Genomic DNA, 24,268 nt, shown 5'->3' with positions numbered 1-24,268 from the left:
TGCTCTAGAAGAGACGCCATGGGGCGTGCCCACACCTGCTGCTCTTTGGGCCTCCCTGAGGACTCCAGGGTCGGGATTCTCCGTGCTGTGTTGACTTCCTCCAAAAAGACATTGCGTAGACTGAACTGAGACATTCTGCCAGCACAGAAGACCTGGAGAAGAATCGGCTGGATCAGGCCCAAGGAGGGTCTACCAAGTCCGGCAGCCTGTTCTTCTCCTAGTGGCCAATGATGGGAAACCAGCAAGCAGGATCCGAGCCCAAGAGGCCTCCTGGCTAGCAAGTCATTGATCGCCCTCTCTTCCATGAATTTGTCTAATCCATCCAGAACCTTCTTGCTGGGCTGCTGCTGGGCCAACAGCAAAATCCTTTGGGATAATGTGGGCATGTAGTGAGGGGGCATGATTTGGAGAATAGCACTGCAGATGGTGACAGCAGTCACAAAATTAAAAGACGCCTGCTTCTTGGGAGAAAAGCAATGACAAACCTAGACAGCATCTTAAAAAGCAGAGACATCACCTTGCCAACAAAGGTCCGTCTAGTTCAAGCTCCGGTTTTCCCAGTAGTCATGTATGGAAGTGAGAGCTGGACCATCAAGAAGGCTGATCGCCGAAGAATTGATGCTTTTGAATTATGGTGCTGGAGGAGACTCTGGAGAGTCCCATGGACTGCAAGAAGATCAAACCTCTCCATTCTGAAAGAAATCAGCCCTGACTGCTCACTAGAAGGACAGATCCTGAAGCTGAGGCTCCAAGACTTTGGCCACCTCCTGAGAAGAGAAGACTCCCTGGAAAAGACCCTGATGCTGGGAAAGATGGAGGGCACAAGGAGAAGGGGACGACAGAGGACGAGATGGTGGGACAGTGTTCTCGAAGAGACCAGCATGAGTTTGACCAAGCTGCGGTAGGCAGTGGAAGACAGGAGGGCCTGGCGTGCTCTGGTCCAGGGGGTCACAAGGAGGCGGACACGACTAAACGACTAGACAACAACATCAAAGGCAGCAGCATGAAGAGAAGGGGGAGGCGATGGCTGGTTGTGGGGAGCCCCTGGCCAAGGGCACGGCTGTAATTCCTGGCCCTCCCACCCCACAAGTGCTGCTGTAGCAGCTATGGGGCAGGTGAGAGACCCTCCTGGGCAGGAAGCATTTGCCCCTCTCTTCCTTGGACCTCCACCCCACCCCTCTTTCCTTGCTTGTCTTGCCTGGGGGGGGGGTGGAAGCTGCAGGAAGTTTTGGGGTGGCTGACTGCTGGGCTGTCCCTTGTCCGTAGCCCCAAACCAGGTGCCCACCTCTGCCCCACCGTCCTTTCTGTGGGTGCTTAGAGGACCTCAGCCTTGCAATGCCTTCTTCCTTCTCTCCCCTCAGCCTCTCTTGCACTCATCCGGTATCTGGAGACTCCCAAGGAGGGCAGGATGTTACACGGGGACCTCTTGGATTTGAGCTATGGGACAGAGGGAGGGTTTTCTAATCCTGTGTGATTTCTGCAATATATTTCTGCCATGTTCACTGGTCTGCCAGTTATTACAAGAGGCGCCACCTTTCTCTCTGCAAGAACCTCAGGGGCTCCATGCCCAAGACCTGTCAAGGCATCCCTGGCAAGGCAAGGGGGCAGGGCGAGAAAGACCCCTCCCAGGCCCAAGCAAGGACCCTCAGCTGCCTAGGAGGCTCTTGGGAGTTCCCTGCTGGCCAATAATCGCCCCAAAAGGAGGCAAATTACAGAAGGGGAGGGAAGAAATCAATTTTATAAAACAAAATCTCACATTCCAACTGCCCATCTAGTGCAGCCTCCTGTTCTCACAGTGGCCAGAAAGATGCCTGTGGGAAACCAGCAGGCAGGATCCGAGCGCCAGAGCAACTCTCTTCTCCTGCAGTTTCCAGTGTGATAAGAATTTTAAGCTCTTAGATATATAACAAATGTACCAACCAAGCAGGTACATGGATCAGCACAGGAGGACCAACCTGGAACCATTTTTGATTCCCAAATGTTTTCTCTGCAAGGTCAAAGGAAAATGGAAAAGCCTCCCCACTGTCTTTTCCTTCACAAATCCTATCTAAAGAGTATGTCTGTCTGTGTTTGAATAGGGTGAGCCTGTGACCTGACTCAGGAACTAAGTATTTATAATTACAAAAGACTGGCCAGGCTCCCCAGGCAATCCAATCAAGTCACCATTAAACAGGTAACCTGTCAGATGAGATACACAAGTCACTCAGATTTCTGTTGTAGACCACCTTTTCTGTGATGTAGGCATGATGTATCTGGGGTGGTGGTCTTGGGTTACACCCCTTCTGTGATGTATGTATGATGTATGGAGGGGTGGTCTGGAGCTCCAGGGCAGGGAATTTAAAATGTCTATATAAGGCCTTGCGCTCCATTGTTCTGGGTTCCTCCTCCCTCCTGCGTGTGGTGAGTGAGGACCCTGTTGCAACAGATCAGTAAAGATCAGGCTTACTAGCTGCTTTGCTTCTCAATACTCTCTGCTTGGCCTCTGTTTTTCTCTCCTGCCAATAGGGAACCTACGTAAGGACTCTATATGGGCTCTTGGGTACCCCAGAAGGGGAAAAGGGCAGATTTTTGTTTACAACACCAGCAACTGGGATTCAGAACCATGGCTGCCCCTGACTGGGGAGGCAGAGCAGAGCCATCCTGGCTGGTAGCAATCCATATCCCTTTGCTCCTCCGTGGATTTCCCCAATCCCCTTTTATAGCCACCCATGTTGGTGCCCATCCCTGCCTCCAGTGGGAGGGAGTTCCATAGCTCAGCTGCCTCCTTCCCCTGGAGTTTTTGGGAAAGGGCCACTGGGTGAGGTGAGGAGAAGAGGCTGGGCTGGGTGCCCTACTCCCCCACCCCCCATGGCAAAGGTGCATGGTCCGGCACTGGGGGCGGATAGCAGGTGGGGGCATGGCTGACGCGCGTCCCAGGAGCATGGCATGTTGCCTGTGGGGGCGTGGCGCCCAGCATGGTGGGGGGGTATGCGGCATGTGTCCGGGGTGCGGCCGCAATGGTACCCCCTCCCCGATGGTGCGCCCCACTGTTCCTCCACCAGTGTCCCCACCCCAAGTCGGTGGTGGAGGGGCTGGTAGTTGTAACTACTATTTGAAGCGGGACATACGCTCTGCACATGCCCTGGGGCAACTCTGCTGGGCGGTGTTGCATCTGGGCTCAGGGATTTGTCCTTGGTCCAAATAAATCCTGCGGGCACCCGCCTGCCCGCCCCTCTTCCCCGCTTCCTGACTCTCTGGACCCCCCCATTGAAAGAGACAGAAGCCAGGGTCCTTTTGCTTTTTGCTCCTTTTCAGAAGACACCCGAGTGGCCCTGCAAGGGGGAGGAGCCACACCCCAGCCCCCAATCCTCCTCTGGGTGCACCTGCCCCTTCACCTCAATGGGGGAGAATGGCAGCGGGTGAGACCCCCTTTATGGGTGGGAGGGAAGAGCCCCCCTCCTTTTCCACTGCTGCTGCTGCTTCCAAGCCTTTTGCTGATGCGTCCGGATGAGGCCGCGGAGAGAAGGCCAAGGCATTCGGACATCTTGGGCAGCCCAACAAGGTTTCCGTGTCCTCCTCTCCTGCAGACACCTGTGAACAATGACCTCCTGGTTAGCCTTCCCCGAGTCACTGGGGGCTAGACCCCTGCCTGGTTTAGTTCCTAAAACCATAGACTCAGATTGGGATGGGACCCCGAGGCTCCCAGCCCCCAGCAATTCATTTGTTAAACAAAATTTAAACACTGCTTGAATATGAAACACACACACACCCCTCAAAGCGGCTTACGAAAAAGGATAAAACAATATTGTCAGTAAGCGCAACTCTTCAATAGACTTGCAGGATGAATCCAGCAATAAACTAAAAACAGATGAAGAAACACGTTCACATTCCACAGGCCTGGTTAGAAATGTTTTTAGCAGGTGCCAGGAAAAACGCAGTTGAAGGTGCCTTCTCGATATCACTAGGCAGGGAGTTCCGAAGTGCTGCCACACAAAATGATGTGAGTTCTTACCAATGAGAAACGGGTATTATGTGTCCCCCGTGGGAGCTCCAGTTCCATCTGAAGGCAGCCTGGCTTAGGGAAGTTTTTAATGTTTAATGCTGTATTGTGTTTTTAATTTTCGGTTGGGAGCTGCCTCCTTCTTCTTCTTCCCCCCAATCAATGGGGGGTCAAGTGGGGCCAGGCCACCTCACAGAGAAACTGGTCCCAAGTTTTTCTGGGCTTTATTGTACAGTGGAATCTCAGTTTTCAAGTGTCTCTGAAGCCAGACGTTTCAGTTTTCGAATGCCGAAAACCTGAAAGTAAGCAATTGCTCCCTTTACAAATGTGCCTCAGAAGTCTAACTGCTTCCGCTGCGTGTTTTTTCAGTTTTCACCATTGAAATTGACACTCTCCCTTTGCGCCTCAGTTTTCAAATGTTTTGGAAGCTGAACAGCCTTCCAGAACAGATTACGTTCGAAAACTGAGGTTCCACTGTATAGCATAGAAAATACTAATACTAATGATACTGATATTACAATGTGTATACAGTGGTAGCTCCAGTTGCAAACAGGATCCGTACCGGAGTCCTGTTTGCAACGTGAAAAGCCCGCAACCTGAAGCGCCATATCTGTGCATGTGCGCGGTGTGTTTTGCCGCTTGTGTGCATGTGCGAGTGGCGAAACCCAGAAGTAACCCTCTCTGGTACCTCCGGGTCGCTGCGGGATGCCACCTGAAAAAACGTAACATGAAGCGGACGTAACATGAGGTGTGACTGTAATACTATTATAGATTTAAGATGGGGAGCCCGCCCCCCCAAAAAACCCCTTAGAAATGAATAAATGCTAGGATCAAAGCACAAGCTACAGGGTGATTCCTGTGGCTGAGCTTTGGCCATCAAGGAACACTAAAGAGCAAGTGAGGGGCATTAACAATGCAAGAGAGTTTGTGCCCTGAGGTGTGGACAGAGATAGGGGTCTGAAAGGCTGTCAGGGTAACTGAGTGCTGAAGGTGACAGCAGAAGGGGGTCAGGCAGAAGGGGTTGCTGGGAAGAAGAAGAAGAGAGCTTGAGAGCAGTACATGTGAAAAGGATCTAGGAGTCTTGGTTGACCACAAACTTGACATGAGCCAACAGTGTGACGCGGCAGCTAAAAAAGCCAATGCAATCCTGGGCTGCATCAATAGGAGTATAGCATCTAGATCAAGGGAAGTAATAGTGCCACTGTATTCTGCTCTGGTCAGACCTCACCTGGAGTACTGTGTCCAGTTCTGGGCACCACAGTTCAAGAAGGACACTGACAAACTGGAACGTGTCCAGAGGAGGGCAACCAAAATGGTCAAAGGCCTGGAAACGATGCCTTATGAGGAGCGGCTAAGGGAGCTGGGCATGTTTCGCCTGGAGAAGAGGAGGTTAAGGGGTGATATGATAGCCATGTTCAAATATAGAAAAGGATGTCACATAGAGGAGGGAGAAAGGTTGTTTTCTGCTGCTCCAGAGAAGCGGACACGGAGCAATGGATCCAAACTACAAGAAAGAAGATTCCACCTAAACATTAGGAAGAACTTCCTGGCAGTAAGAGCTGTTCGACAGTGGAATTTGCTGCCAAGGAGTGTGGTGGAGTCTCCTATTTTGGAGGTCTTTAAGCAGAGGCTTGACAACCATATGTCAGGAGTGCTCTGATGGTGTTTCCTGCTTGGCAGGGGGTTGGACTCGATGGCCCTTGTGGTCTCTTCCAACTCTATGATTCTATGATTCTAAGAAGAAGAAGAAGAAGAGGAGGAAGGAGGAGGAGGAGGAGGAGGAGGAGGAGGAGGAGCTGATACCCATAAACGCTGCTCTGCTTTGGGGAACAAGCTGTAAGATCTGGACTCCCTCCTTGCAGACTGAAGGTGTAAGTAGGTGAATAAACCATGTATCTTAAAGCCACGACAGTCTGCGCTGCATCTTCTGTTCCTCCAGAGGAACACAGACCCCGGGTGGGTGCCTGGGACCCCAAGGGCTTTGCCACTGCTTGGCAGAGAGCGGAGCAGACACCTGACTTTTGTTAACAGTACTAATACAGTGGTACCTCTGGTTACGTACTTAATTTGTTCTGGAGGTCCGTTCTTAACCTGAAACTGTTCTTAACCTGAAGCACCACTTTAGCTAATGGGGCCTTCCGCTGCTGCCGGGCAATTTGTGTTCTCATTCTGAAGCAAAGTTCTTAACCTGAGGTACTATTTCTGGGTTAGTGGAGTCTGTAACCTGAAGCGTATGTAACCTGAGGTACCATTGTAGTAACACCTTGAACATGGCCCAGTAGCAAATCAGGAACCAGTTCGGATCTCGGATCTCTGTTCACTGGCGGAGGAAGGGAGGGTGCGGACCAGTGGCATAGCGTGGGGGGTGCCAGGGGTGCTGGCCGCACCGGGCGCAACATTTGGGGGGGCGCGTTTGGCCGGCCCTCCTCAAGGAAGCAGGAACCCCACTGTCCTCGGACCTCCTCTGAAGGCTGGCGGTGGGGCGGAGAGACCTCCTCCCGCCGCCAGCCTTCGGAAGGCTGTCCTGAAGACTTGTGGTGGGTGCAGTGGCGTAGCGTGGGGGGTGCAGGGGGGCCTGCTGCACCTGGCGCAACATCTGGGGGGGCGCGGAAGAGACTCGAGTGCTAAAATCCACGGGTTAGGGGGCGCAAATTACTTGCCTTGCCCTGGGTTAGGGGGCGCAAATTACTTGCCTTGCCCTGGGTTAGGGGGCGCAAATTACTTGCCTTGCCCCGGGTGCTGAGAACCCACGCTACGCCACTGGTGCGGACCGCCCCAGGTGTCATCCCTGAGGGGGGGTGACATCACTGCCCCACCCCTGGCTCTGCCTCTGTCTCTGTTGACACACAGTGGGTGGTCCTGGGGGCTTTGGGTGGCAGAGAGACCTCCAGGGGAGTCCTGCAAGAGGGAGGCGGAAGTGGATCTGGGAGCCAAAAACTTCACCCCCCTGAGGTGCCACAGTGGGGTCCGGGGTCTATGCTGGTGGCTGAGTCTCTCGGGTGTGGGGAGGGGCGCACAGCTCTCTGCCCTCCCATCTCTGCCGGGCCCCCGCCTCTTCCACCCCCAACCCTGGCAAGGCGACTGCCCCCCTTCTTCTCACCTGCCCAAGGCCTAGAACTCCCAGAGGCACTCGCAGGTCACCTCCTCGCTGTCGGCCACCAGGCAGCCCTCCCGGTCCGCACGCAGGAAGTATCCGTTGGGTCCCAGCACCGCCAGGAGGTTATTCCCTCGGATCTCGACGCAGAAATTCAAGGCAAACTTCCCCCAGGGGCTGAAGGTCCCCTCCGAAGTCAGGCACCAAAAGCTCTTGCCGCGGCCTGGGAAGCAAAACGGCGGCGGAAAAGTGGTGGGCGTCCAACAAAGACGGACGTTGGGAGATTCAGGACAGGTGAAAGAAATGGCCTTTTCACACAATGCAGACTGTGGAACTCCTTGCCACGGGAGGCAACTATGGCCACCGATTGGGATGGCTCGAGAACAGAATTAGAGGAACTCACAGGGGAGAGGGCTATCAATGGCTAGTGAAGGTAAAGGACCCCTGGATGGTTAAGTCCAGTCAAGGGCGACTATGGGATTGCGGAGCTCATCTCGCTTTCAGGCCGAGGGAGCCGGCGTTTGTCCACAGACAGCTTTCCGGGTCATGTGGCCAGCAGGACTAAACCGCTTCTGGCGCAACGGGACACCGTGACAGAAACCAGAGCACACGGAAATGCCATTTACCTTCCTGCCACAGCAGTACCTATTTATCTACTTGCACTGGTGTGCTTTCGAACTGCTAGGTTGGCAGGAACTGGGACCGAGCAATGGGAGCTCACCCCGTCATTGCGGGGATTCGAACCGCTGACCTTCTGATCGGCAAGCCCAGGAGACTCAGTGGTTTGGACCACAGCGCCACCCGTGTCCCTCAATGGCTAGTAGCCAGGATGGCTCTGCTCTGCCGCTACAGTCAATGCTTCGTAATACAGTGGTACCTCAGGTTAAATATGCTTCAGGTTACATATGCTTCAGGTTACAGACTCTGCTAACCCAGAAATAGTGCTTCAGGTTAAGAACTTTGCCTCATGATGAGAACAGAAATTGTGCTCCAGTGGCACGGCAGCAGCAGGAGGCCCCATTAACTAAAGTGGTGCTTCAGGTTAAGAACAGTTTCAGGTTAAGAACGTACCTCCGGAATGAATTAAGTACTTAACCCGAGGTACCACTGTACACTGGTACCTCTGGATACAAACGGGATCCGTTCCGGAGCCCCGTTTGCATCCAGAAGCAAATGTAACTAGCGACGGCACGTCTGCGCATGTGCGTGTCGCTTTTTGTCGCTTCTGTGCATGACATCATTTTGAGCATCTGCGCATGCGCGAGCAGCAAAACCCAGAAGTAACGCGCTCCGTTACTTCCGGGTTGTCGTGGAGCGCAACTTGAACGCGCTCAACATGAAGCATATTCAACCCGAGGTATGACTGTAGGGGTTTCTGGAAACAGCAGGAGGGGAGAGCTGCCCTTGAGCTCGAATCCTGCTTGTGAGTCCCTCTCTGGAGCAATAGGGTGCTGGACCAGACGGGCAATGGGCCTGATCCCCTGGCATGTCCCCCCTCCTTCCCCCCTTCACCTACTCTGGAAGTGGTAGATGCCCTCCTTGCAGGGCAGCAGCTCGATGCAGTCGGGCTCCAGGAGGTTGCACTGCAGGGCCTCGTGGCAGGAGGAGCTCCCCACGTAGCCATAGCAGCCGCGCAGCAGCAGGAAGGAGCGGTTGGCCAAGCGCAGGCCAAACTCCTCGTGGGGCCCTGCAATGCAGCGGGGCAGGAGGTCAGCTGGGAGCTGGCAAGGAGACAGGGTCCCTGAGGCATCAGCAGACCTTTGGTCCAGACTTTTCTTGGCAGCTGGCGAGGACAGGGGCTGCTCTCCTTCCTTTGAGGTCTAGGGGTGGAGGAGAACCCCTTTTCCAAAAGAGCCAGAAGAGGTGGGATTCGTGGGGTATTTAAAGTGTAGTCCAAACCAACAATTCAAGTTTGGCAAGATAGGAGTTGAAGCTCACAGAGCTTTCCTGCATGTTTGCTAGAAAGAACTCTGCGAGAGATGCTCCCCGCACTGTGCCCTGGCAGGCAGAGGAGGGCATAGCAATATATTCTCTTACCTGCCTGGGCACACCCTTTCCCCATCTCTTTATGACATGCCAGAAAAAGGGCAACATTTGTTAAGTCGGAGCTCCAACGCTCAGGCACCGTTTTAAGGCACGTTGTAAAGTATGTCTTTACAACTGAATCGCCATTTCAAGTCCGCCTGTCTCTGTTAATCTCATTACTCTGCTGTATACTCTCCAACAAGTATTCTGAGTAAGTGATATTTTCAAGACTGTTAGTGTGATGATTGTTTTAAGCGGGAATTTTGCATCCCAAAATTCATCTTTTCTATTATCTTCTTCATAAAGGCCCATGAAATATTATCAAAGGCCTTTTCAGTATCTATAAATGTTAAAGCAGCTTATTTCTCATTTCTGACCTCCAGATATTCTATCACATCTGTTATATTTCTTATATTATCCTTCATCTGGCATCCTGGTAGGAAACCATCCTGATCAGGATGAATTTCTACCAAAACTCCTTTCATTCGGTCAGGCAGTATATTGGCAAATAGCTTATAATCATTGTTTAAACCAGGGGTAGGCAACCTAAGGCTTGGGGGCCAGATGCGGGCCAATCGCCTTCTCAGTTTGGCCCATGGACAGTCCGGGAATCAGTATGTTTTTACATGAATAGAATGTGTGCTCTTATTTAAAATGCATTTCTGGGTTATTTGTGGGGCATAGGAATTTGTTCATTTTTCTTTTTCAAAATATAGTCCAGCCCGCCACATGCTCTGAGGGACGGTGGACTAGCCCACGGCTGAAAAAGGTCGCTGACCCCTGGTTTAAACGCTTCCCTTTTAAGCTGCAAAGGGATGACACAAACATGAGGAAGGATAATATCTAATAAATATATTCTCTCCTAGCATCCGTTTGCATTTCTACAGGGGTTACGTCAGTTGGGTCCCCAGGCCAGACTCCTCACCCTCCAGCAGGGGCAGGTGAGACATCGCATAAGGTCAGGGGGTTTCCTTGGGATTCCTGGACAGATGCTTCCTTCCCGCCCCACCTCCCCCAGCCAGAGACCCTCCTTGTTCCAGGGAGTGGCTCATCCTCTCCCCCTCCCCCTTCTCCTCACCTGGCTGCATGGCTCTGGCGACCACCAGCCCAATAGGGAGGGTGCCCAGGTAGCGGCCGTTGAGCGCCCTCAGGAAGATTTTCCCATAATGCCACAGGATGCTGAAATGGGTCTCAGGTTCTTTGCTACAGCCATCGGCCATCACACTCTGGAACTCCCTCTGGGGAGAGAAGACCAGGTCAGCGGGGGTGAGGAGAGAAAACCAGCCACTGAAAGTCCCCGTCCCCCGATATAGCAGGTGGTAATGCTCTTTGGGACAATAGCAACGTGCCCCTCCACCATTTGGCTATGGGGCTGGGAACTCCTGGCCCTCACAGGGACCCTGGACCCAGCCTTTGGGGGGCGGAGGAGCCCCTAACTTACCTGTGCCAGGTACTTGTGGTTGATGTCTTTCAGCTGCACGGTTTGGGCATCGGGACTGACATGAAAGAGGAATGTGGACATGGGGGTCGCCTTTTTGGAGCCTGCGTAGACCTCAGAGTCTGAGGGGAGAGAAGAGCAGCTCAGCAGGTGCCTTGCACTGAGTCGGCTTCATCTAGCTCAGGACACTGGCTGGCAGCATTGTCTCTCCAGGATTTTGTGGGATGTAATCCACTGGAGCAATCAAGTACAACATTCCTTGTTTCCCTAGAGTCCTGTGGAACACCCTCCCATCAGATGTCAAGGAAATAAACAACTACCTGACTTTTAGAAGACCTCTGAAGGCGGCCCTGTTTAGGGAGGTTTTTAACGTTTGATGTTTTATCATGTTTTTAATATTCTGCAGAAGCTTCCAGGTTCAGTCCCCACGGCCAGGAAGGGCAGGAATAGACCCTGCCTAAACCCTGGAGAGCTGTGGCTGCCAGCCAGGGTTGACAATACTGACCTAGATGGAAGCAGAGAACTGTGGCAGGGACCTCCAGGGGTCATCAAGCACACCCTCCCAAATCGGAGCTGAATCACCCCTGACATGAGTCAAAGAGGCCCTGGGCCCCCGGCCTGGCCCTGCTGCTCCCCCCGGGGTTTACTTGCCGCAGAGGACGCCCATGTACTTCTTGGCCCTGGTTCTCAGGCTGACCCACTGCGGGCACCTCTTGATGACGAACCACTCCTCGTTGTCTTCGGGGCAGTCTCCGAGGCACAGGAGCCCCCGGCTGCCCTGCGGGTACAGGATGTGGCCCTCCCTGTCGGTCAGGAAGGCCAGGCAGCCGGGCCTCAGGTTCAGGTGGAAGGCCGTCTCGGCCGAGGGCTTCTTGGCCAGCTTCTCCAGCCGGGAGACGAACTTGTGGTTGGACGTCTCCAGGTGGCAGACGCCGCAGCGCAGCCGCAGGACGAAGCCGCACTCCTCGCAGTAAGGCACCGGCGTGTCCACCCAGACGCGGTTCAGCTCGGGGTCGGTCCGCGCGTACAGCCGGCTGCTGGGGTTGAAGAGGACCACGTGCGCGTGCATGGCCAGCTGGGGCATCCACATGTGGCGCCGCGTCAGCTCTCTGCAGACGCAGAAGACGTCCTCCCCGTCCGACTCCAGGAACTTCTTGCTCTCCAGGTGCTGGAGGCTCCAGGCCCCGCTGGAGTGCACCTCCAGCACAAACTCGCTCTGCCGCCCCGAGGCCGGGTGACCGCACCGGACGGTGCCATCCGCGTCCACCAGGAGGCAGCGCCCTTGGTGGCCCCTCAGCACGGCCACCGTCAGCTTCCCGGGCTTCGTGGTCACCTCCAGGTCCCAGGTCTGCAGGGGGCGAGAGGGGCAGGTCAGCAGGGATCCTGAAATATACTCGGAGTTGAGAGTGGATTTCATGCTATTTATTCAGCTCATAGTGGTGAGGAGGAATGGGCGTTCCCCCAGAATGTTTGCTTTATATACATTATTTACACAATGGGCCCCATGTGATTGGCTAATTCCAGGATTCTCCTGTAGACCAATCAGGTTGCAGATTCACTTCCACCTGGAGCTGGATTGGGTGGCTCCTGTGGACCAATCAGACTGTTGCCTTTTGGATCCTGTTCAACTCAGTACATAACAGATCCCAAAGAAATGTCCCTGGGTATTTCTCTGGGCTGATTTATCATATTTCTTTCTTTTTTTAAAATAATTTTTATTCATTTTCCAAACAAGTTTTATACAATCAACAAATTGTTTTACACTCATGCTTCAATTTTTGACTTCCCTCAGTTTCTCTGTCAATCTTTCGAAAAATTTCTATTTACTGACGCATTTCTAAACATGATATTGCCTTTCCCCACTCCTTTTCCTCTTACTCTCTTTTTTGTAGTATTTCTTACTATTTCACAGAGTCTCTTCAAAACCAACAAGCGTTGTCTGTACATCACATATATTTTTCAGATATTCTGTAAATTTCCCCCAGTCCTCGATAAATTTTTGGTCTGATTTATCATATTTCTGCGCCAGGCAGAGGGCCTTCTCGGTAGTGGCGCCCGCCCTGTGGAACGCCCTTCCAGCAGATGTCAAAGCGATAAACAACTACCTGACATTCAGAAGACATCTTAAGGCAGCCCTGTTCAGGGAAGTTTTTAACATGTGACATTTTAGTGTATTTTTGGTTTTTATGGAAGCCGCCCAGAGTGGCTGGGGAGGCCCAGCCAGATGGGCGGGGTATAAATAATAAATTATTATTATTATTATTATTCGCACAAATCGCAAAGTGGCTTACAAGCAATAAATCACAAATATAACACAAATCATACAGAACAATTAACAAACCATCGGCAAAACAATCGATGAAACGCTATTAACAAAGCAACTAAAGAAATAAGCTAAACAGCACCGTTACGACAGAAGTCAGAAATGTTACAGCACTCATCATCCATAGAACAATATTAACAACATTAACAAAATTTAGAAAGCATCTGAAGGCAGCCCTGTTTAGGGAAGCTTTTAATGTTTGATGTTCTGTTGTGCTTTTAATTCTGTTGGGAGCTGGGCAGAGTGGCTGGGGAAACCGAGCCAAATGGGTGGTGCATAAATAATAAATTATTATTAAATTATTATTATAATTATGGTCTCTGTGTGTGGTTTGGGAGCTGCACGGTCAGGGAAAAAACAATGCTGTCCAGGGTTGTAAAGACTGCAGAGAGGATAACTGGGTGCACTCTTCCCACCTTGGATCAAATCTACGCTTCCAGGTGCCATAGGAAAGCTGCAGAGATAGCGCAGGACAGTGCGCACCCCGGAAATTATCTCTTTCAGCTTCTGCCTTCTGGAAGAAGATACAGGGTTATAAAGACCAGGACTAGAGCCTGAGAAACAGTTTCTATCCAAATGCGATTTTGGTTTTTAAACACAGTGTAAGGCAGTCTTTCCTGCTCACTTAGCAGTTCGAAAGCACATCAAAAGTGCAGGTAGATAAATAGGTACCACTCCGGCGGGAAGGTAAACAGCATTTCCGTGCACTGCTCTGGCTCACCAGAAGCGACTTAGTCATGCTGGCCACATGACCCGGAAGCTGTACGCCGGCTCCCTCGGCCAGTAAAGCAAGATGAGCGCTGCAACCCCAGAGTCGGCCATGACTGGACCTAATGGTCAGGGGTCCCTTTACCTTTACTAAGGTAGTCTTTATGTGAGTATATTGTATTCAGTTATGGGGTATCAGAGTTTTTAGGGGCTAACCAGGCTGGGATAGCTGGCTTGTGGGTTTTTGAATATCTGATGTAGATTTTTTCAATTTCATTGTTCTGTATGGGACAATGACAATAAAGATTATCGTATCGTATAAAACAGCAACTGAAAAGGAAACTGTTAACGGAAAAATCTGAGGGCTCTCTTGGACAAAACAAAGACACCAACCAGGATAACATGGAGCAAAACAGCAGCCTGTAGGCTTGGCCTTTATTGAAGATAGATAGATAGATAGATTCTTTATTGTCATTACACTAGTGCAACATTGCACCAGTGCAACGAAATTGGATGCCATCCCTTAAAAACAACAAAAGCAAAACAACAGCAACAACCAAACAAACCACCTTCCAACCACACCCACACCCATCAAACTCCCAGGTCTCACTATCGAGTTACAGCATTCAACAAGGCCACAGCTCTTGGATAGAAACTATTTTTCAGTCTATTTGTCCTTGACTTGATGTTTCTATACCTCCTGCCAGAAGGCAGTAGTGCAAACAGACTGTATCCCGGGTGAGATGGATCCTGCAGGATGTTGTTTGCTTTCCTAAGGCAACGGGAACCGTACAGTTCTTCCAAAGGTGGGAGAGGGTGCCCAATAATCCTTTGGGCTGTGGTTATGACCTTCTGGAGCACCTTCCTCTCCCTAGCTGTACAACTGGAGAACCAAGCACAAATACAGTATGTAAGTATGCTCTCTATGGAGCCTCGGTAGAAGGACACCAGCAGTCTCTCACTCAGATTGTTCTTTTTTAAAAGTCTGAGGAAATAAATTCTCTGCTGGGCCTTCTTCACCAGAGCAGTGGTATGTGCGCTCCAAGTCATGCCCTGATCCATAGTCACTCCCAAAAACCTGAATTCCGCCACCCTCTCCACCCGTTCCCCGTTGATATACAAGGGCTGAATGTCCGCCTTTTTTTTCCTGTAATCCACCACCAATTCCTTGGTCTTAGCCGTATTAAGAGCCAGATTGTTCTCTCCACACCAAACACAGAGCTGCTCCACCTCGTCCCGATAGGCGGACTCATCCCCTCCTGAAATGAGCCCCACCACCGTAGTATCATCAGCAAACTTGATGATTTTGTTGCTGGAGTAGATGGCTGAACAGTCATACGTATAGAGAGCATAGAGCAGGGGACTCAACACGCAACCCTGTGGTGAGCCGGTGCTAAGGCTAAGGGCTGTGGACACATGTGACCCTACTCTAACCCTCTGAGAACGTTCTGACAAAAAATCCAAAACCCAGAGACAGGTGGAGTTGGGGAGTCCAATCGTCTCTAGCTTGGACACCAGTCTATGGGGGAGGATAGTGTTAAAAGCAGAGCTAAAATCCACAAACAGCAGCCTCACATAATTCCCCGGCTGCTCCAGATGGGACAGAGCAGCATGGAGAGTGATGGTGATAGCGTCTTCTGTGGATCTATTTGCCCTGTATGCAAACTGGTAGTTGTCAAAAGTTGATGGAAGACAGGAAATAATATGACGACGCACCAGTTTCTCAAAACACTTCATGATGATTGGAGTCAGTGCAACTGGTCTGTAGTCATTCAAACTACTAATTGTGGATTTTTTAGGCAGAGGGACAATAGTTGACGACTTCAGGCAGGGTGGGACAATAGACTGGTGTAAGGACTTGTTGAAGATATTAGTAAAGACCCTCGCCAGCTGATCCGCACAGCCCTTCAACACCTTTCCGGTGATGCCATCAGGTCCAGCCGCCTTCCTCGGATTCACCATCCTCAATACTTGTCTCACCTCGTGCTCCTCTACAGTGAATGAGGGGCCCCTATGGGCTGGTGGCTGTAATACCGGCGTCTCAGGTGGCTCCTTCTCGAAGCGAGCAAAGAAGAGGTTAAGCTCCTCCGCCAGCAAAGGGTCACCGTTGTTACGGAGGGGGGGGCATGTCTTCTTCACTACAATATATTTGCTCAATTTCTCTAGGACTCCATCACCCCTCCCCTGTCCTCCATAATCTCTCAAGTAATCCAGTCAAAATCACTCTGCCAAACCCTTCCTCCAGGCGATGCCAGGTGACAGACTATGCAAACATGGACCATTGCCTTCTCAGGATGTGCTTATCTGCGCATATCTCCAGCTCTGCATATTCCCCCCTCCCTCCTCCATATGTTAATCTGTGTAACCCAACCTCTTCTTAATGTATTCATGATGTAACTGGGATGTATTTTGCACTGTATTCTGGGATATGGAGGGAAATTTCAAAAGTTCATGTCACCCCTTACTCTGGGTTCAATCTCGCCTTGAACCTGTTGCGCAATAAACTTGGACCTTCTGCAGTTTGCTCCTGTGTCCGGCTGAGCTCATTTTCTTCCGCAGGGACCCACGGACTTAGTCCGATGAGCTGGGTGGCAGAGTAACCCCGCACCCAGATTTTAGCCGTAACAGTTGGCGCCCAACGTGGGGCTTGCGGTTCTCCCGAGCTGCTGACTGGGGGCCCCGAAATCTTCAGCCGGCTCCAGGCCATTTTGCCTGGGAAGATCCTTTTGGACCCCCAGCCATCTTCTGGGCGGTAATCGAAAGCCCTAGGAGTTCAGCCGGGGAGCAAAAGAGGGATCCAGCCGGCTTATTCATCGATCCCGGGATCAACATTGAAGACGCGTGAGTATAGGAAAAGAAATCCAGTGCACTGGTGGGAAGGGGGTGGAATCTCCTGGCAACTGAATTCTCTGCCCTCCTCTCTATCGCTCCTTCTTGCCTTTCTCTTGGTCCGGTTAGTGAGAGAGACCGGGGACCGCTGCTCAACCCGAAAGGGGGGTTCTGAGCTCTTTCTCTTTTCCTTAAAATCTCCAGCCAGCCGCACCAATTGGGAGCCCGAAAGTAAGACGGAGAGACCCGACTTGAAAGACAGCCGACTCTCCGCAATGGACATCCCAGTTGAAAGCAAGGGGTTGGAGCTCTCTTTCCGAACTTCTCTAGCGCCCGGCAAGGGGGCGGGAAGTGGTCTTGCTTTCTATCCCAATCCCAGCCGCACTGGTCGGTGCCACGTAACACGTGTATCGTGCGTGAGCCCGCTTCCAAAAGCAAGGGGGATTTTCAGTTCGAAATTCTATCCAGGGACCACCCGATCTGGCACCGCATGGCGCGGGCGTCCAGTAGGGCCCCCTTTTTCTGAGATGTGACGATAGGTAGGAGGTTGCCAGGAGGGATAGCCCATGAGGAATTGGGCAGGACCGGCAGAGTGGAAAGAGACCCCAGGTTATAGGAAATAAGGAAATAAGGAAATAGGAAATAAGGAAATAGGAAAGGGAACGCAAGGAACCAGATAGCTAGAGCTCTCTAAAACCCACTAAGGAAGTTGCCAGGCAACTAGAAGCCCCTTCTCCTCTTTACTATACGTCCCTGTACTAAGCATACCAAACCCCTAGACATACCAATCCTAATCAGCCCCTCTCTTTCCCCCTTCTCTATCCCAGACACCCCCCCAAAAAGGAAAAAGCAAAAAAAGCAACAACAGCAACGCATGCATCTATAAAGGGGTACCCAGTCAACCAAGCGTTGTGAGCCCTACCAGTTTGATTAACTGGTGGTGTGTTTGAAGAGGCAAGGAGGCTCATAAAACCATGTGGGACCTTCCTACTAATTTCACTTAATGAAGCCAAAGGTAGTGGCCCAACTCCTTGCAATAACCAACTAAAGGATGAGAATATATATGTTTACATGTTTACATGTTGTCTGTTATGTGTGTTGTCTGTTAATACATATATGAGAATATGTATGTTTACATGTTGTCTGTTATGTGTGTTGTCTGTTCCTTCTGTCTCTGGCAGACTGCCTTTCTTAAGTGTGCATAGTTTAAACTGCAAGCTTGCTTCAAAATTTAAATCTAAGGAAGCCATGCTGGATCTTAGCAGTCCTAAATAAGACAAAAATTGAGAATGAAGTGTGCAAATGTTTACCCCACCTCTTGCTTTGCCCCAACTTTTGAGATTGTGAGTCTACAGTCTTATTTTGGAAGGTGCTGATAACCTAATGTTTCTGCTGCAAAAGCCTAGTTGAGCCAACTGCTCTCTCAAGCTAAAATGCAGTGTATGTACTTCATTAAGCATATGCCTATAAAAGTATGGTGTTCATTCTAAGAAAAATATTTGAATCCAGTTTTAACTTTGATTTGGTTGGACAGAAGAGTTATTGTAAGGCTCCTGATATCAGTCTCTATAAGACTTCATGGCCTCTTTTGTTAGAAAATGCCCCCCCCCTTGTTTCACTCTGCCTCTTTCAGTTGTTTTCTCCCTTCTTGCTTCTGTGCCAGGTAAATTTACTCCCGAGTAAGCTTCCTTTAAAGGAAACTGCAAAGAGGGGAGGGGGGCAACACTCGTGTATTCCCTTAAAAAAAAAAATCAAATCTAGGGCTGCTTTAACTGTGCTTTATAAGAGATCCTCTCCCTATCTTACGAAAACTGTTCACTTCAATCTTCCTTAAATATCATTTCAAACTCACTCAAACTATCTCAAGATCTGCAAAAAGGGTTCTGTGTAAAGTTATGTACTTTTATTTTCCTCTTCCTTAGTACATGATAGGCGCATGGCTTGTGGTCTCTTCCCCAGTTGTGTCTGTGTACATAAGTATGTGTGTGTCTCTCTGGTAGTACAAATCTTGCTATGAACCCTGTATTTTAGGGTTGGACTAGATGACCCCAGGTCCCTTTCAACTTTCCCAATTTGTAGCTGATGTGTTGAAATTCAGCCCAGATTTGCTCGTGATGTTTGAAGCAGAACTGGTGATATCAGGCATTTAAGTGATTACAGTGTTTATCATTTTGTCTATTATTTACAAAAATCAGACTTAAAAGTCTACTCAAAGTTTAAGCACATAAAAATTCATATAGTTAAGTAGAATTAGCCTTGACCATGACTGAGAATGTTAAAAATTAAATAAAAAATCCTATGAATTCTAACTCTCTGGCCATTTTTACTCATAAATAAGAGAGCGGTTGATTGTTCCGCGAATGGCCAGAGGGATATTAGCCCTTTCCTGTACATAAAGGAAGCAGTCTCGTTTGCATGGGCTGAATGGTGAATACTTGAATTGCTGAGTTTCTCTTTTTTGTTTTAAAATCTAACCCTATTTTTAAAATCTACTCCTTACCTGGCCATTTTTACTCATAAATAAGAGAGCGGTTGATTGTTCCGCGAATGACCAGCTAAAATGACCAATAATGATAGCCCTTTCCTGTACATAAAGGAAGCACTCCTTTGCTTGGGCTGAATGGTGAATACTTGAATTGCTGAGTTTCTCTTTTTTGTTTTAAAATCTAACCCTATTTTTAAAATCTACTCCTTACCTTTCCCTTCCTTATTCTAATTGAGCCAAAAGATGCAACATTTTCAATGGTATAAAAGGTTTGCTGAGACATGAACTCTGCACATGCACAGAGGCTAGATCAGCTTTAAAAAAAAAAGAGAGCGAGAGAAAGGAGGGGGGAGAGAGAAGGTTTGGAGAGCATGAAACCTATACAAATTTCCTTATGTAAAACTTGGAACCATTGAGTGAAATCATCCTTAATGTGTTTTGCTCCAGGGCTACTTAAGACAATAGAGTTAAGTACTGGACATGCCAAATTCTTTTCACAGGTAAATATCAAAGCACTCCCACTGTGAGTTCCTCTCTTGAGTAGTTCCCCCCCCCCCATGGGATTTAAATTTTATAACAGTTTTCTTGTGTGTGTGTGTGTGTATGTGTATATGCCTATACATTTTAGGAACAGCATTTCCTGACAGACCTCTCACATGAAATAATTTTCCTTTTTAACAGAGTGTCCTTTCTTTTCTCCCACAGCACAAATGATAAAGAGGGGATGCAAACAGTGATTTAAATACTCTATAAAAAGTAATTGTATTTCTTTTCTTCCTTCTTCCCTTAAAGCCAAACAGCAACTTTCTTTCTGTTCTGTGAAACAAGTCTGAATCCCTGCTGTATTAGTGACCTCTATCTCTTTGTGCCTTTGACATTTTTTTTTAAGTTACAAATAATCTGTTTTCATTTATTTAATCAGTTTCTCCATGATGTCTATGAAGTTAATCGAACCACAACCAAACATTGTTTGTGGAATGGTACTTGTTTACCTTTGGCCTGAGCATTTCTTACTAATTCTGTCATTTTGGCTACTGCAAGGTACCTGCACAACTTTAAATTGCCATTCATTTTATTGGTATTAACTCATTTCCCAGTATTCCGCAATTAACATTACAGCTGATGTCACATCAAGAAACACTTTTCTTTTCAGTTGGGGTGTTAGAATGCCAAAACAGATTACTTCAGGTTACTTATTAATTGTGTGTCTTAGCATTTATTTATTTTTGGTTCCTCATAGCTCATTTTGTGTGTTTGTGTTTTACTTTGGGGGACATGTTCATCACATGTTGAAAGTCAGTCTCATGAAGTTCTTTTATTGGATAGCACATGGTGAATTTTAAGTTTTCCCCATTGTTTTTCCATTTTTTTTCAGTCCAGTAGTAATATGTGTGGTTTTGATAATATCTTTGTACTATTTAATAATAGTTATTTTCTGAATCTGATGTCTTTGTGTCAAGTCCATTTCCATCTAACTGGTAATCTAATTTTTTTGCTTTCTTTTTATTTTTTAACCTTTGTATTTTTTACAGTTCTCTTTCTATACATGTGGAGTAATTTCTTATTTTATAATATGAAAAGAACAACAACAACAAAAATTAAGTGAAGGAAAGCAAACAAACTTAGCAGATAATAACAGTAATTATATGGAAATGTGATAATGAATAAAATGTTTAATCCACTAAGATTGTTATTATTTGCAGCTTCCCATGGAAACTGGAGGACATCCTTTTTGCCTTTTGCCCCTTTCTTGTCTAACTGTGTTTCTAAGTCGCCCCAAAACCCTGCCCCTTACAGGATATCACTTCTACAGATGTGCAATGATGAAAAGCAGCAACAACCACTCAACTCAGTCAACCCATCACAAGACCAGCAACAACAGAGTTTTCAAAGTGCCCACAGCTATCTCTTTAAAATGATATAGACTGACGGGGGGGGGGGGCTGACAAAGGGGGGAGGAGTTGAATTGCAAGGACATTTTCCCACTTTTGAACCTCAAGCCTCTGCTCCAGGATTCAAAAGATACATACGTAAAAGATCACAATTGTGTCAAGATATGCAACAGATATTTAATTATTTTGTTTTGTATTATGTGTTATTATGTAAGAATGTTGAAATGTGTCTGACAGTGTGATTTCCACAATGGGGGGCAATTTATTGTGTGTAACTGTTTTATGTTTAATGTCTTATTGCTTACACACCAATGGAGAATTCTCATGCATTTTATACTTTCTAATAGCTCACACTATTGTGTAGTCCAATGTTTAGATCAATTTATAACCACATTGTTCCACCTGGCACTCTGCCAACTTTCCCTATCCATTTTAATATGTGTTAAACCTCGTTTTGCCAATGACAAACTTCTGGATCCATAAAACACCAGGTACATGAAGGTGGATATGCTTTGGTTTAGCAGGAATGATCCCTTATAGAGTTAAATTGACTTATTTGGACAAAGTGCCCCTTTTAAGAATGGTTTTCTTTTAACAGATTGGTTTGAAAAGTTGAGAACCATGGGCACATAAATTCAAATTGGACTCAGTTTGAATTGGGCAAGTGTATCCAGGCTGCAATTAGCTTTTTGGTCCTTAAAGTGCAAGTGAGCAACTTCCCAGGACTACAAGACCAGAGCCTGTAATAATAATAAGAAATCCCATGGATTTTGGCCAAGGCAAAGACATTTCTCTCAGGACGTGTCCGAAACCTGTGCCAGCTGTGGTGGGTACCAGGCTACATGATAAATATGAAAGCCCTAAGTGGATTCAGCAGGGATTGCCACTACTGCGACACCATGCCGATGTGAGACCACAGAAGAGCTGCCTTGACACCTGAGAACACACAAATGGCGGGGAGGGGGGGGAAGCAAACTGCACTTTGCAGTCATTAGTGGACCTTCCTGCCTAAATGTAAAGCATAGATCACTATTGAGAAAATATTTCTTCCAAGGTGCTAGAATACCACAAGTAACTGAGCAACAAAGTATTAATTTACGTGATATCCTATGTCTAACTATGTGCACTGTTACACCATTATATTTCTGTGCAAATATCCTTAAAGCAGCATGATATCTAAGTCCCTTTCAGGTTTGCATAAAGCCACACATCCCATTCACCGAGATTTAGGGTGCGGAGAAAAGATTTGCAAGTTCTTACAGAACTTTAATGCAAATCTATCTCCGAATGGGGGACTGTTACGGAGGGGGGGGGCATGTCTTCTTCACTACAATATATTTGCTCAATTTCTCTAGGACTCCATCACCCCTCCCCTGTCCTCCATAATCTCTCAAGTAATCCAGTCAAAATCACTCTGCCAAACCCTTCCTCCAGGCGATGCCAGGTGACAGACTATGCAAACATGGACCATTGCCTTCTCAGGATGTGCTTATCTGCGCATATCTCCAGCTCTCTGCATATTCACCCCTCCCTCCTCCATATGTTAATCTGTGTAACCCAACCTCTTCTTAATGTATTCATGATGTAACTGGGATGTATTTTGCACTGTATTCTGGGATATGGAGGGAAATTTCAAAAGTTCATGTCACCCCTTACTCTGGGTTCAATCTCGCCTTGAACCTGTTGCGCAATAAACTTGGACCTTCTGCAGTTTGCTCCTGTGTCCGGCTGAGCTCATTTTCTTCCGCAGGGACCCACGGACTTAGTCCGATGAGCTGGGTGGCAGAGTAACCCCGCACCCAGATTTTAGCCGTAACACCGTCGACAGCGCCAAGGTTAGGTTTGTAGTTGGTAATATGCTGAATCCCCTGCCACATCTGTCTTATGTTGTTGCTCCTTAAATTATCCTCAATCCTCTGCCTATAATCCAGTTTTGCCCGTCGAATACCCCTCTTCAAGTTTGCTCTTGCCACACTGTAAAGCTGCACCTCGCCCGACCTGAAAGCCCTGTTCCTTTCCCTGTTCCAAAACAGCAGCCTGTAGGCTTGGCCTTTATTGAACTGTTGCAACAGGGTGTTCCCCTCACTAGCAAGAGAGAGGAAAGACCCAGAACAATGGGCTGCAAGACCTTATAAAAACTTTTGAAATTCCCATCCTCTAGGTCAAGCCCACCCCCAGAAACATCATGCATACATTACAGAAAGGAGGGGTTGAGGGAGGAGTTGTGGTGGTAACCTGAGTGTCCTGTCACCCAGCTGGTTCCTCCTTTCCCCCTCCCCATGAGTACTTTCCAGGTGACAATGGGGAGTTTGCAGTTTCCTGCCCCCAGAGGGAAGATCTGATCATCGTCCTTTGTTTCAGCCTGTGGTGAATCCACTGTTCTTTGTGATTTTGATTGTCTTCTGTCTGGGATTATCAGGGTTGACATAGCAACTGGGCAGGGCTCCTGTGGATGTGCTGGGATGGTGAAGGGATTATGGCTGACCCGAAACCAAGCCACCCCCCCTTTGATAGTCCTTGTCACATGGAGTAAAATAAAATGGAACAGTGCAAATCCGATGTATGGTTGATTTTCTATGAATTTATAACAGAAATGTGGCGTATGTAGTGTGTGAGTGTGAGTGTGTGTGAAGTTTGTGCAAACAGAATGATTGGGGTGGGGGGGTTCCTGCTACAGAAACTAAGCACTGTTTTTTGATGGTATTAACATAGATAAGATAGATAGTCAGAAGAACCGGTCATATATGACCTTGGCAGCATAGATAGCCATTAGCAGGGGTGTCTGTCCAAACTTTTTTCAAAGAGGGCCAGATGTGATGAAGTGAACATGTGTCGGGGGCCGGCCAAAGTTGTTGACCTTTTTTTCCGAATTGAAGTTGTTGAACTTTATAAAGGATTTTACCCCCAGGAAATAAACTGCCACAGGGGCCAGATTAAACCAACCAGATTAGCCCCCCAAAACGGACTTTGGACATGCCTGACCATTGCAATTGAGTGGAAAGCAGCCCCAAATCTGACACTGGCTGATAGCACTCATTCTGGAACAGAACTCAAATAGAGAAAATTAAGCATCACTTGAGGCTTCCGGGGGGGGGGGGAGAGATACCTGTTTCTTCCCCAGTGAGTTTCCCAAGACGCTGACGCCGTCGCCATAGCATTCCCCAGTCAGATACCCGCCTGTCCAGTTGACCAACCCAATCTGCATGGCTGCGCAGGAGGGGCAGAGCTACCGAGGGCATCAGCAACAGGCCGGCCCCCGCTTTGGACCTTGCGCTGCCCACCGACTGGCCGGCTGGGCCATGGGAGAGGCTTTGAGGGCGCTGGGGAGGGGGGAGGAAGAGAGGAAGAGGTTCTTCTCCCTGCGGGAGACGCCGGCCCAGGATTCCAAGGGGAGAAGCTCCATGGCAAGTCTGGCCTTTGTGACCTCAGAAAGGATGGAGGGGTCTTGGTGGACCACAGGCTGAACACGAGCCAACAGTGTGATGCAGCAGCAAA

General features: G+C 48.7%; 1 protein-coding gene across 1 annotated transcript; it reads right to left on the bottom strand.

The window, feature by feature from the left end:
• Positions 1-3,268: 3,268 nt before the first annotated feature.
• FSCN3 (fascin actin-bundling protein 3) lies at positions 3,269-24,146 on the bottom strand. Its single transcript, XM_083461686.1, has 7 exons — positions 23,880-24,146; positions 11,188-11,884; positions 10,540-10,658; positions 10,177-10,336; positions 8,590-8,760; positions 7,080-7,296; positions 3,269-3,570 (listed from the first exon to the last, which is right to left on the bottom strand). Exons 1-6 carry the CDS (start codon positions 23,976-23,978, stop codon positions 7,091-7,093), a joined length of 1,452 nt encoding a protein of 483 aa, XP_083317812.1. The 5' UTR covers positions 23,979-24,146; the 3' UTR covers positions 3,269-3,570; positions 7,080-7,090.
• Positions 24,147-24,268: the final 122 nt, after the last annotated feature.

The sequence above is a fragment of the Podarcis liolepis genome, assembly GCF_965112155.1.
Source record: "Podarcis liolepis genome assembly, chromosome: 10".
Lineage (NCBI taxonomy): Eukaryota > Metazoa > Chordata > Lepidosauria > Squamata > Lacertidae > Podarcis > Podarcis liolepis.
The sequence above is the reverse complement of the archived record's forward strand: the minus strand, read 5'-3'. Positions and strand labels throughout refer to the sequence as shown.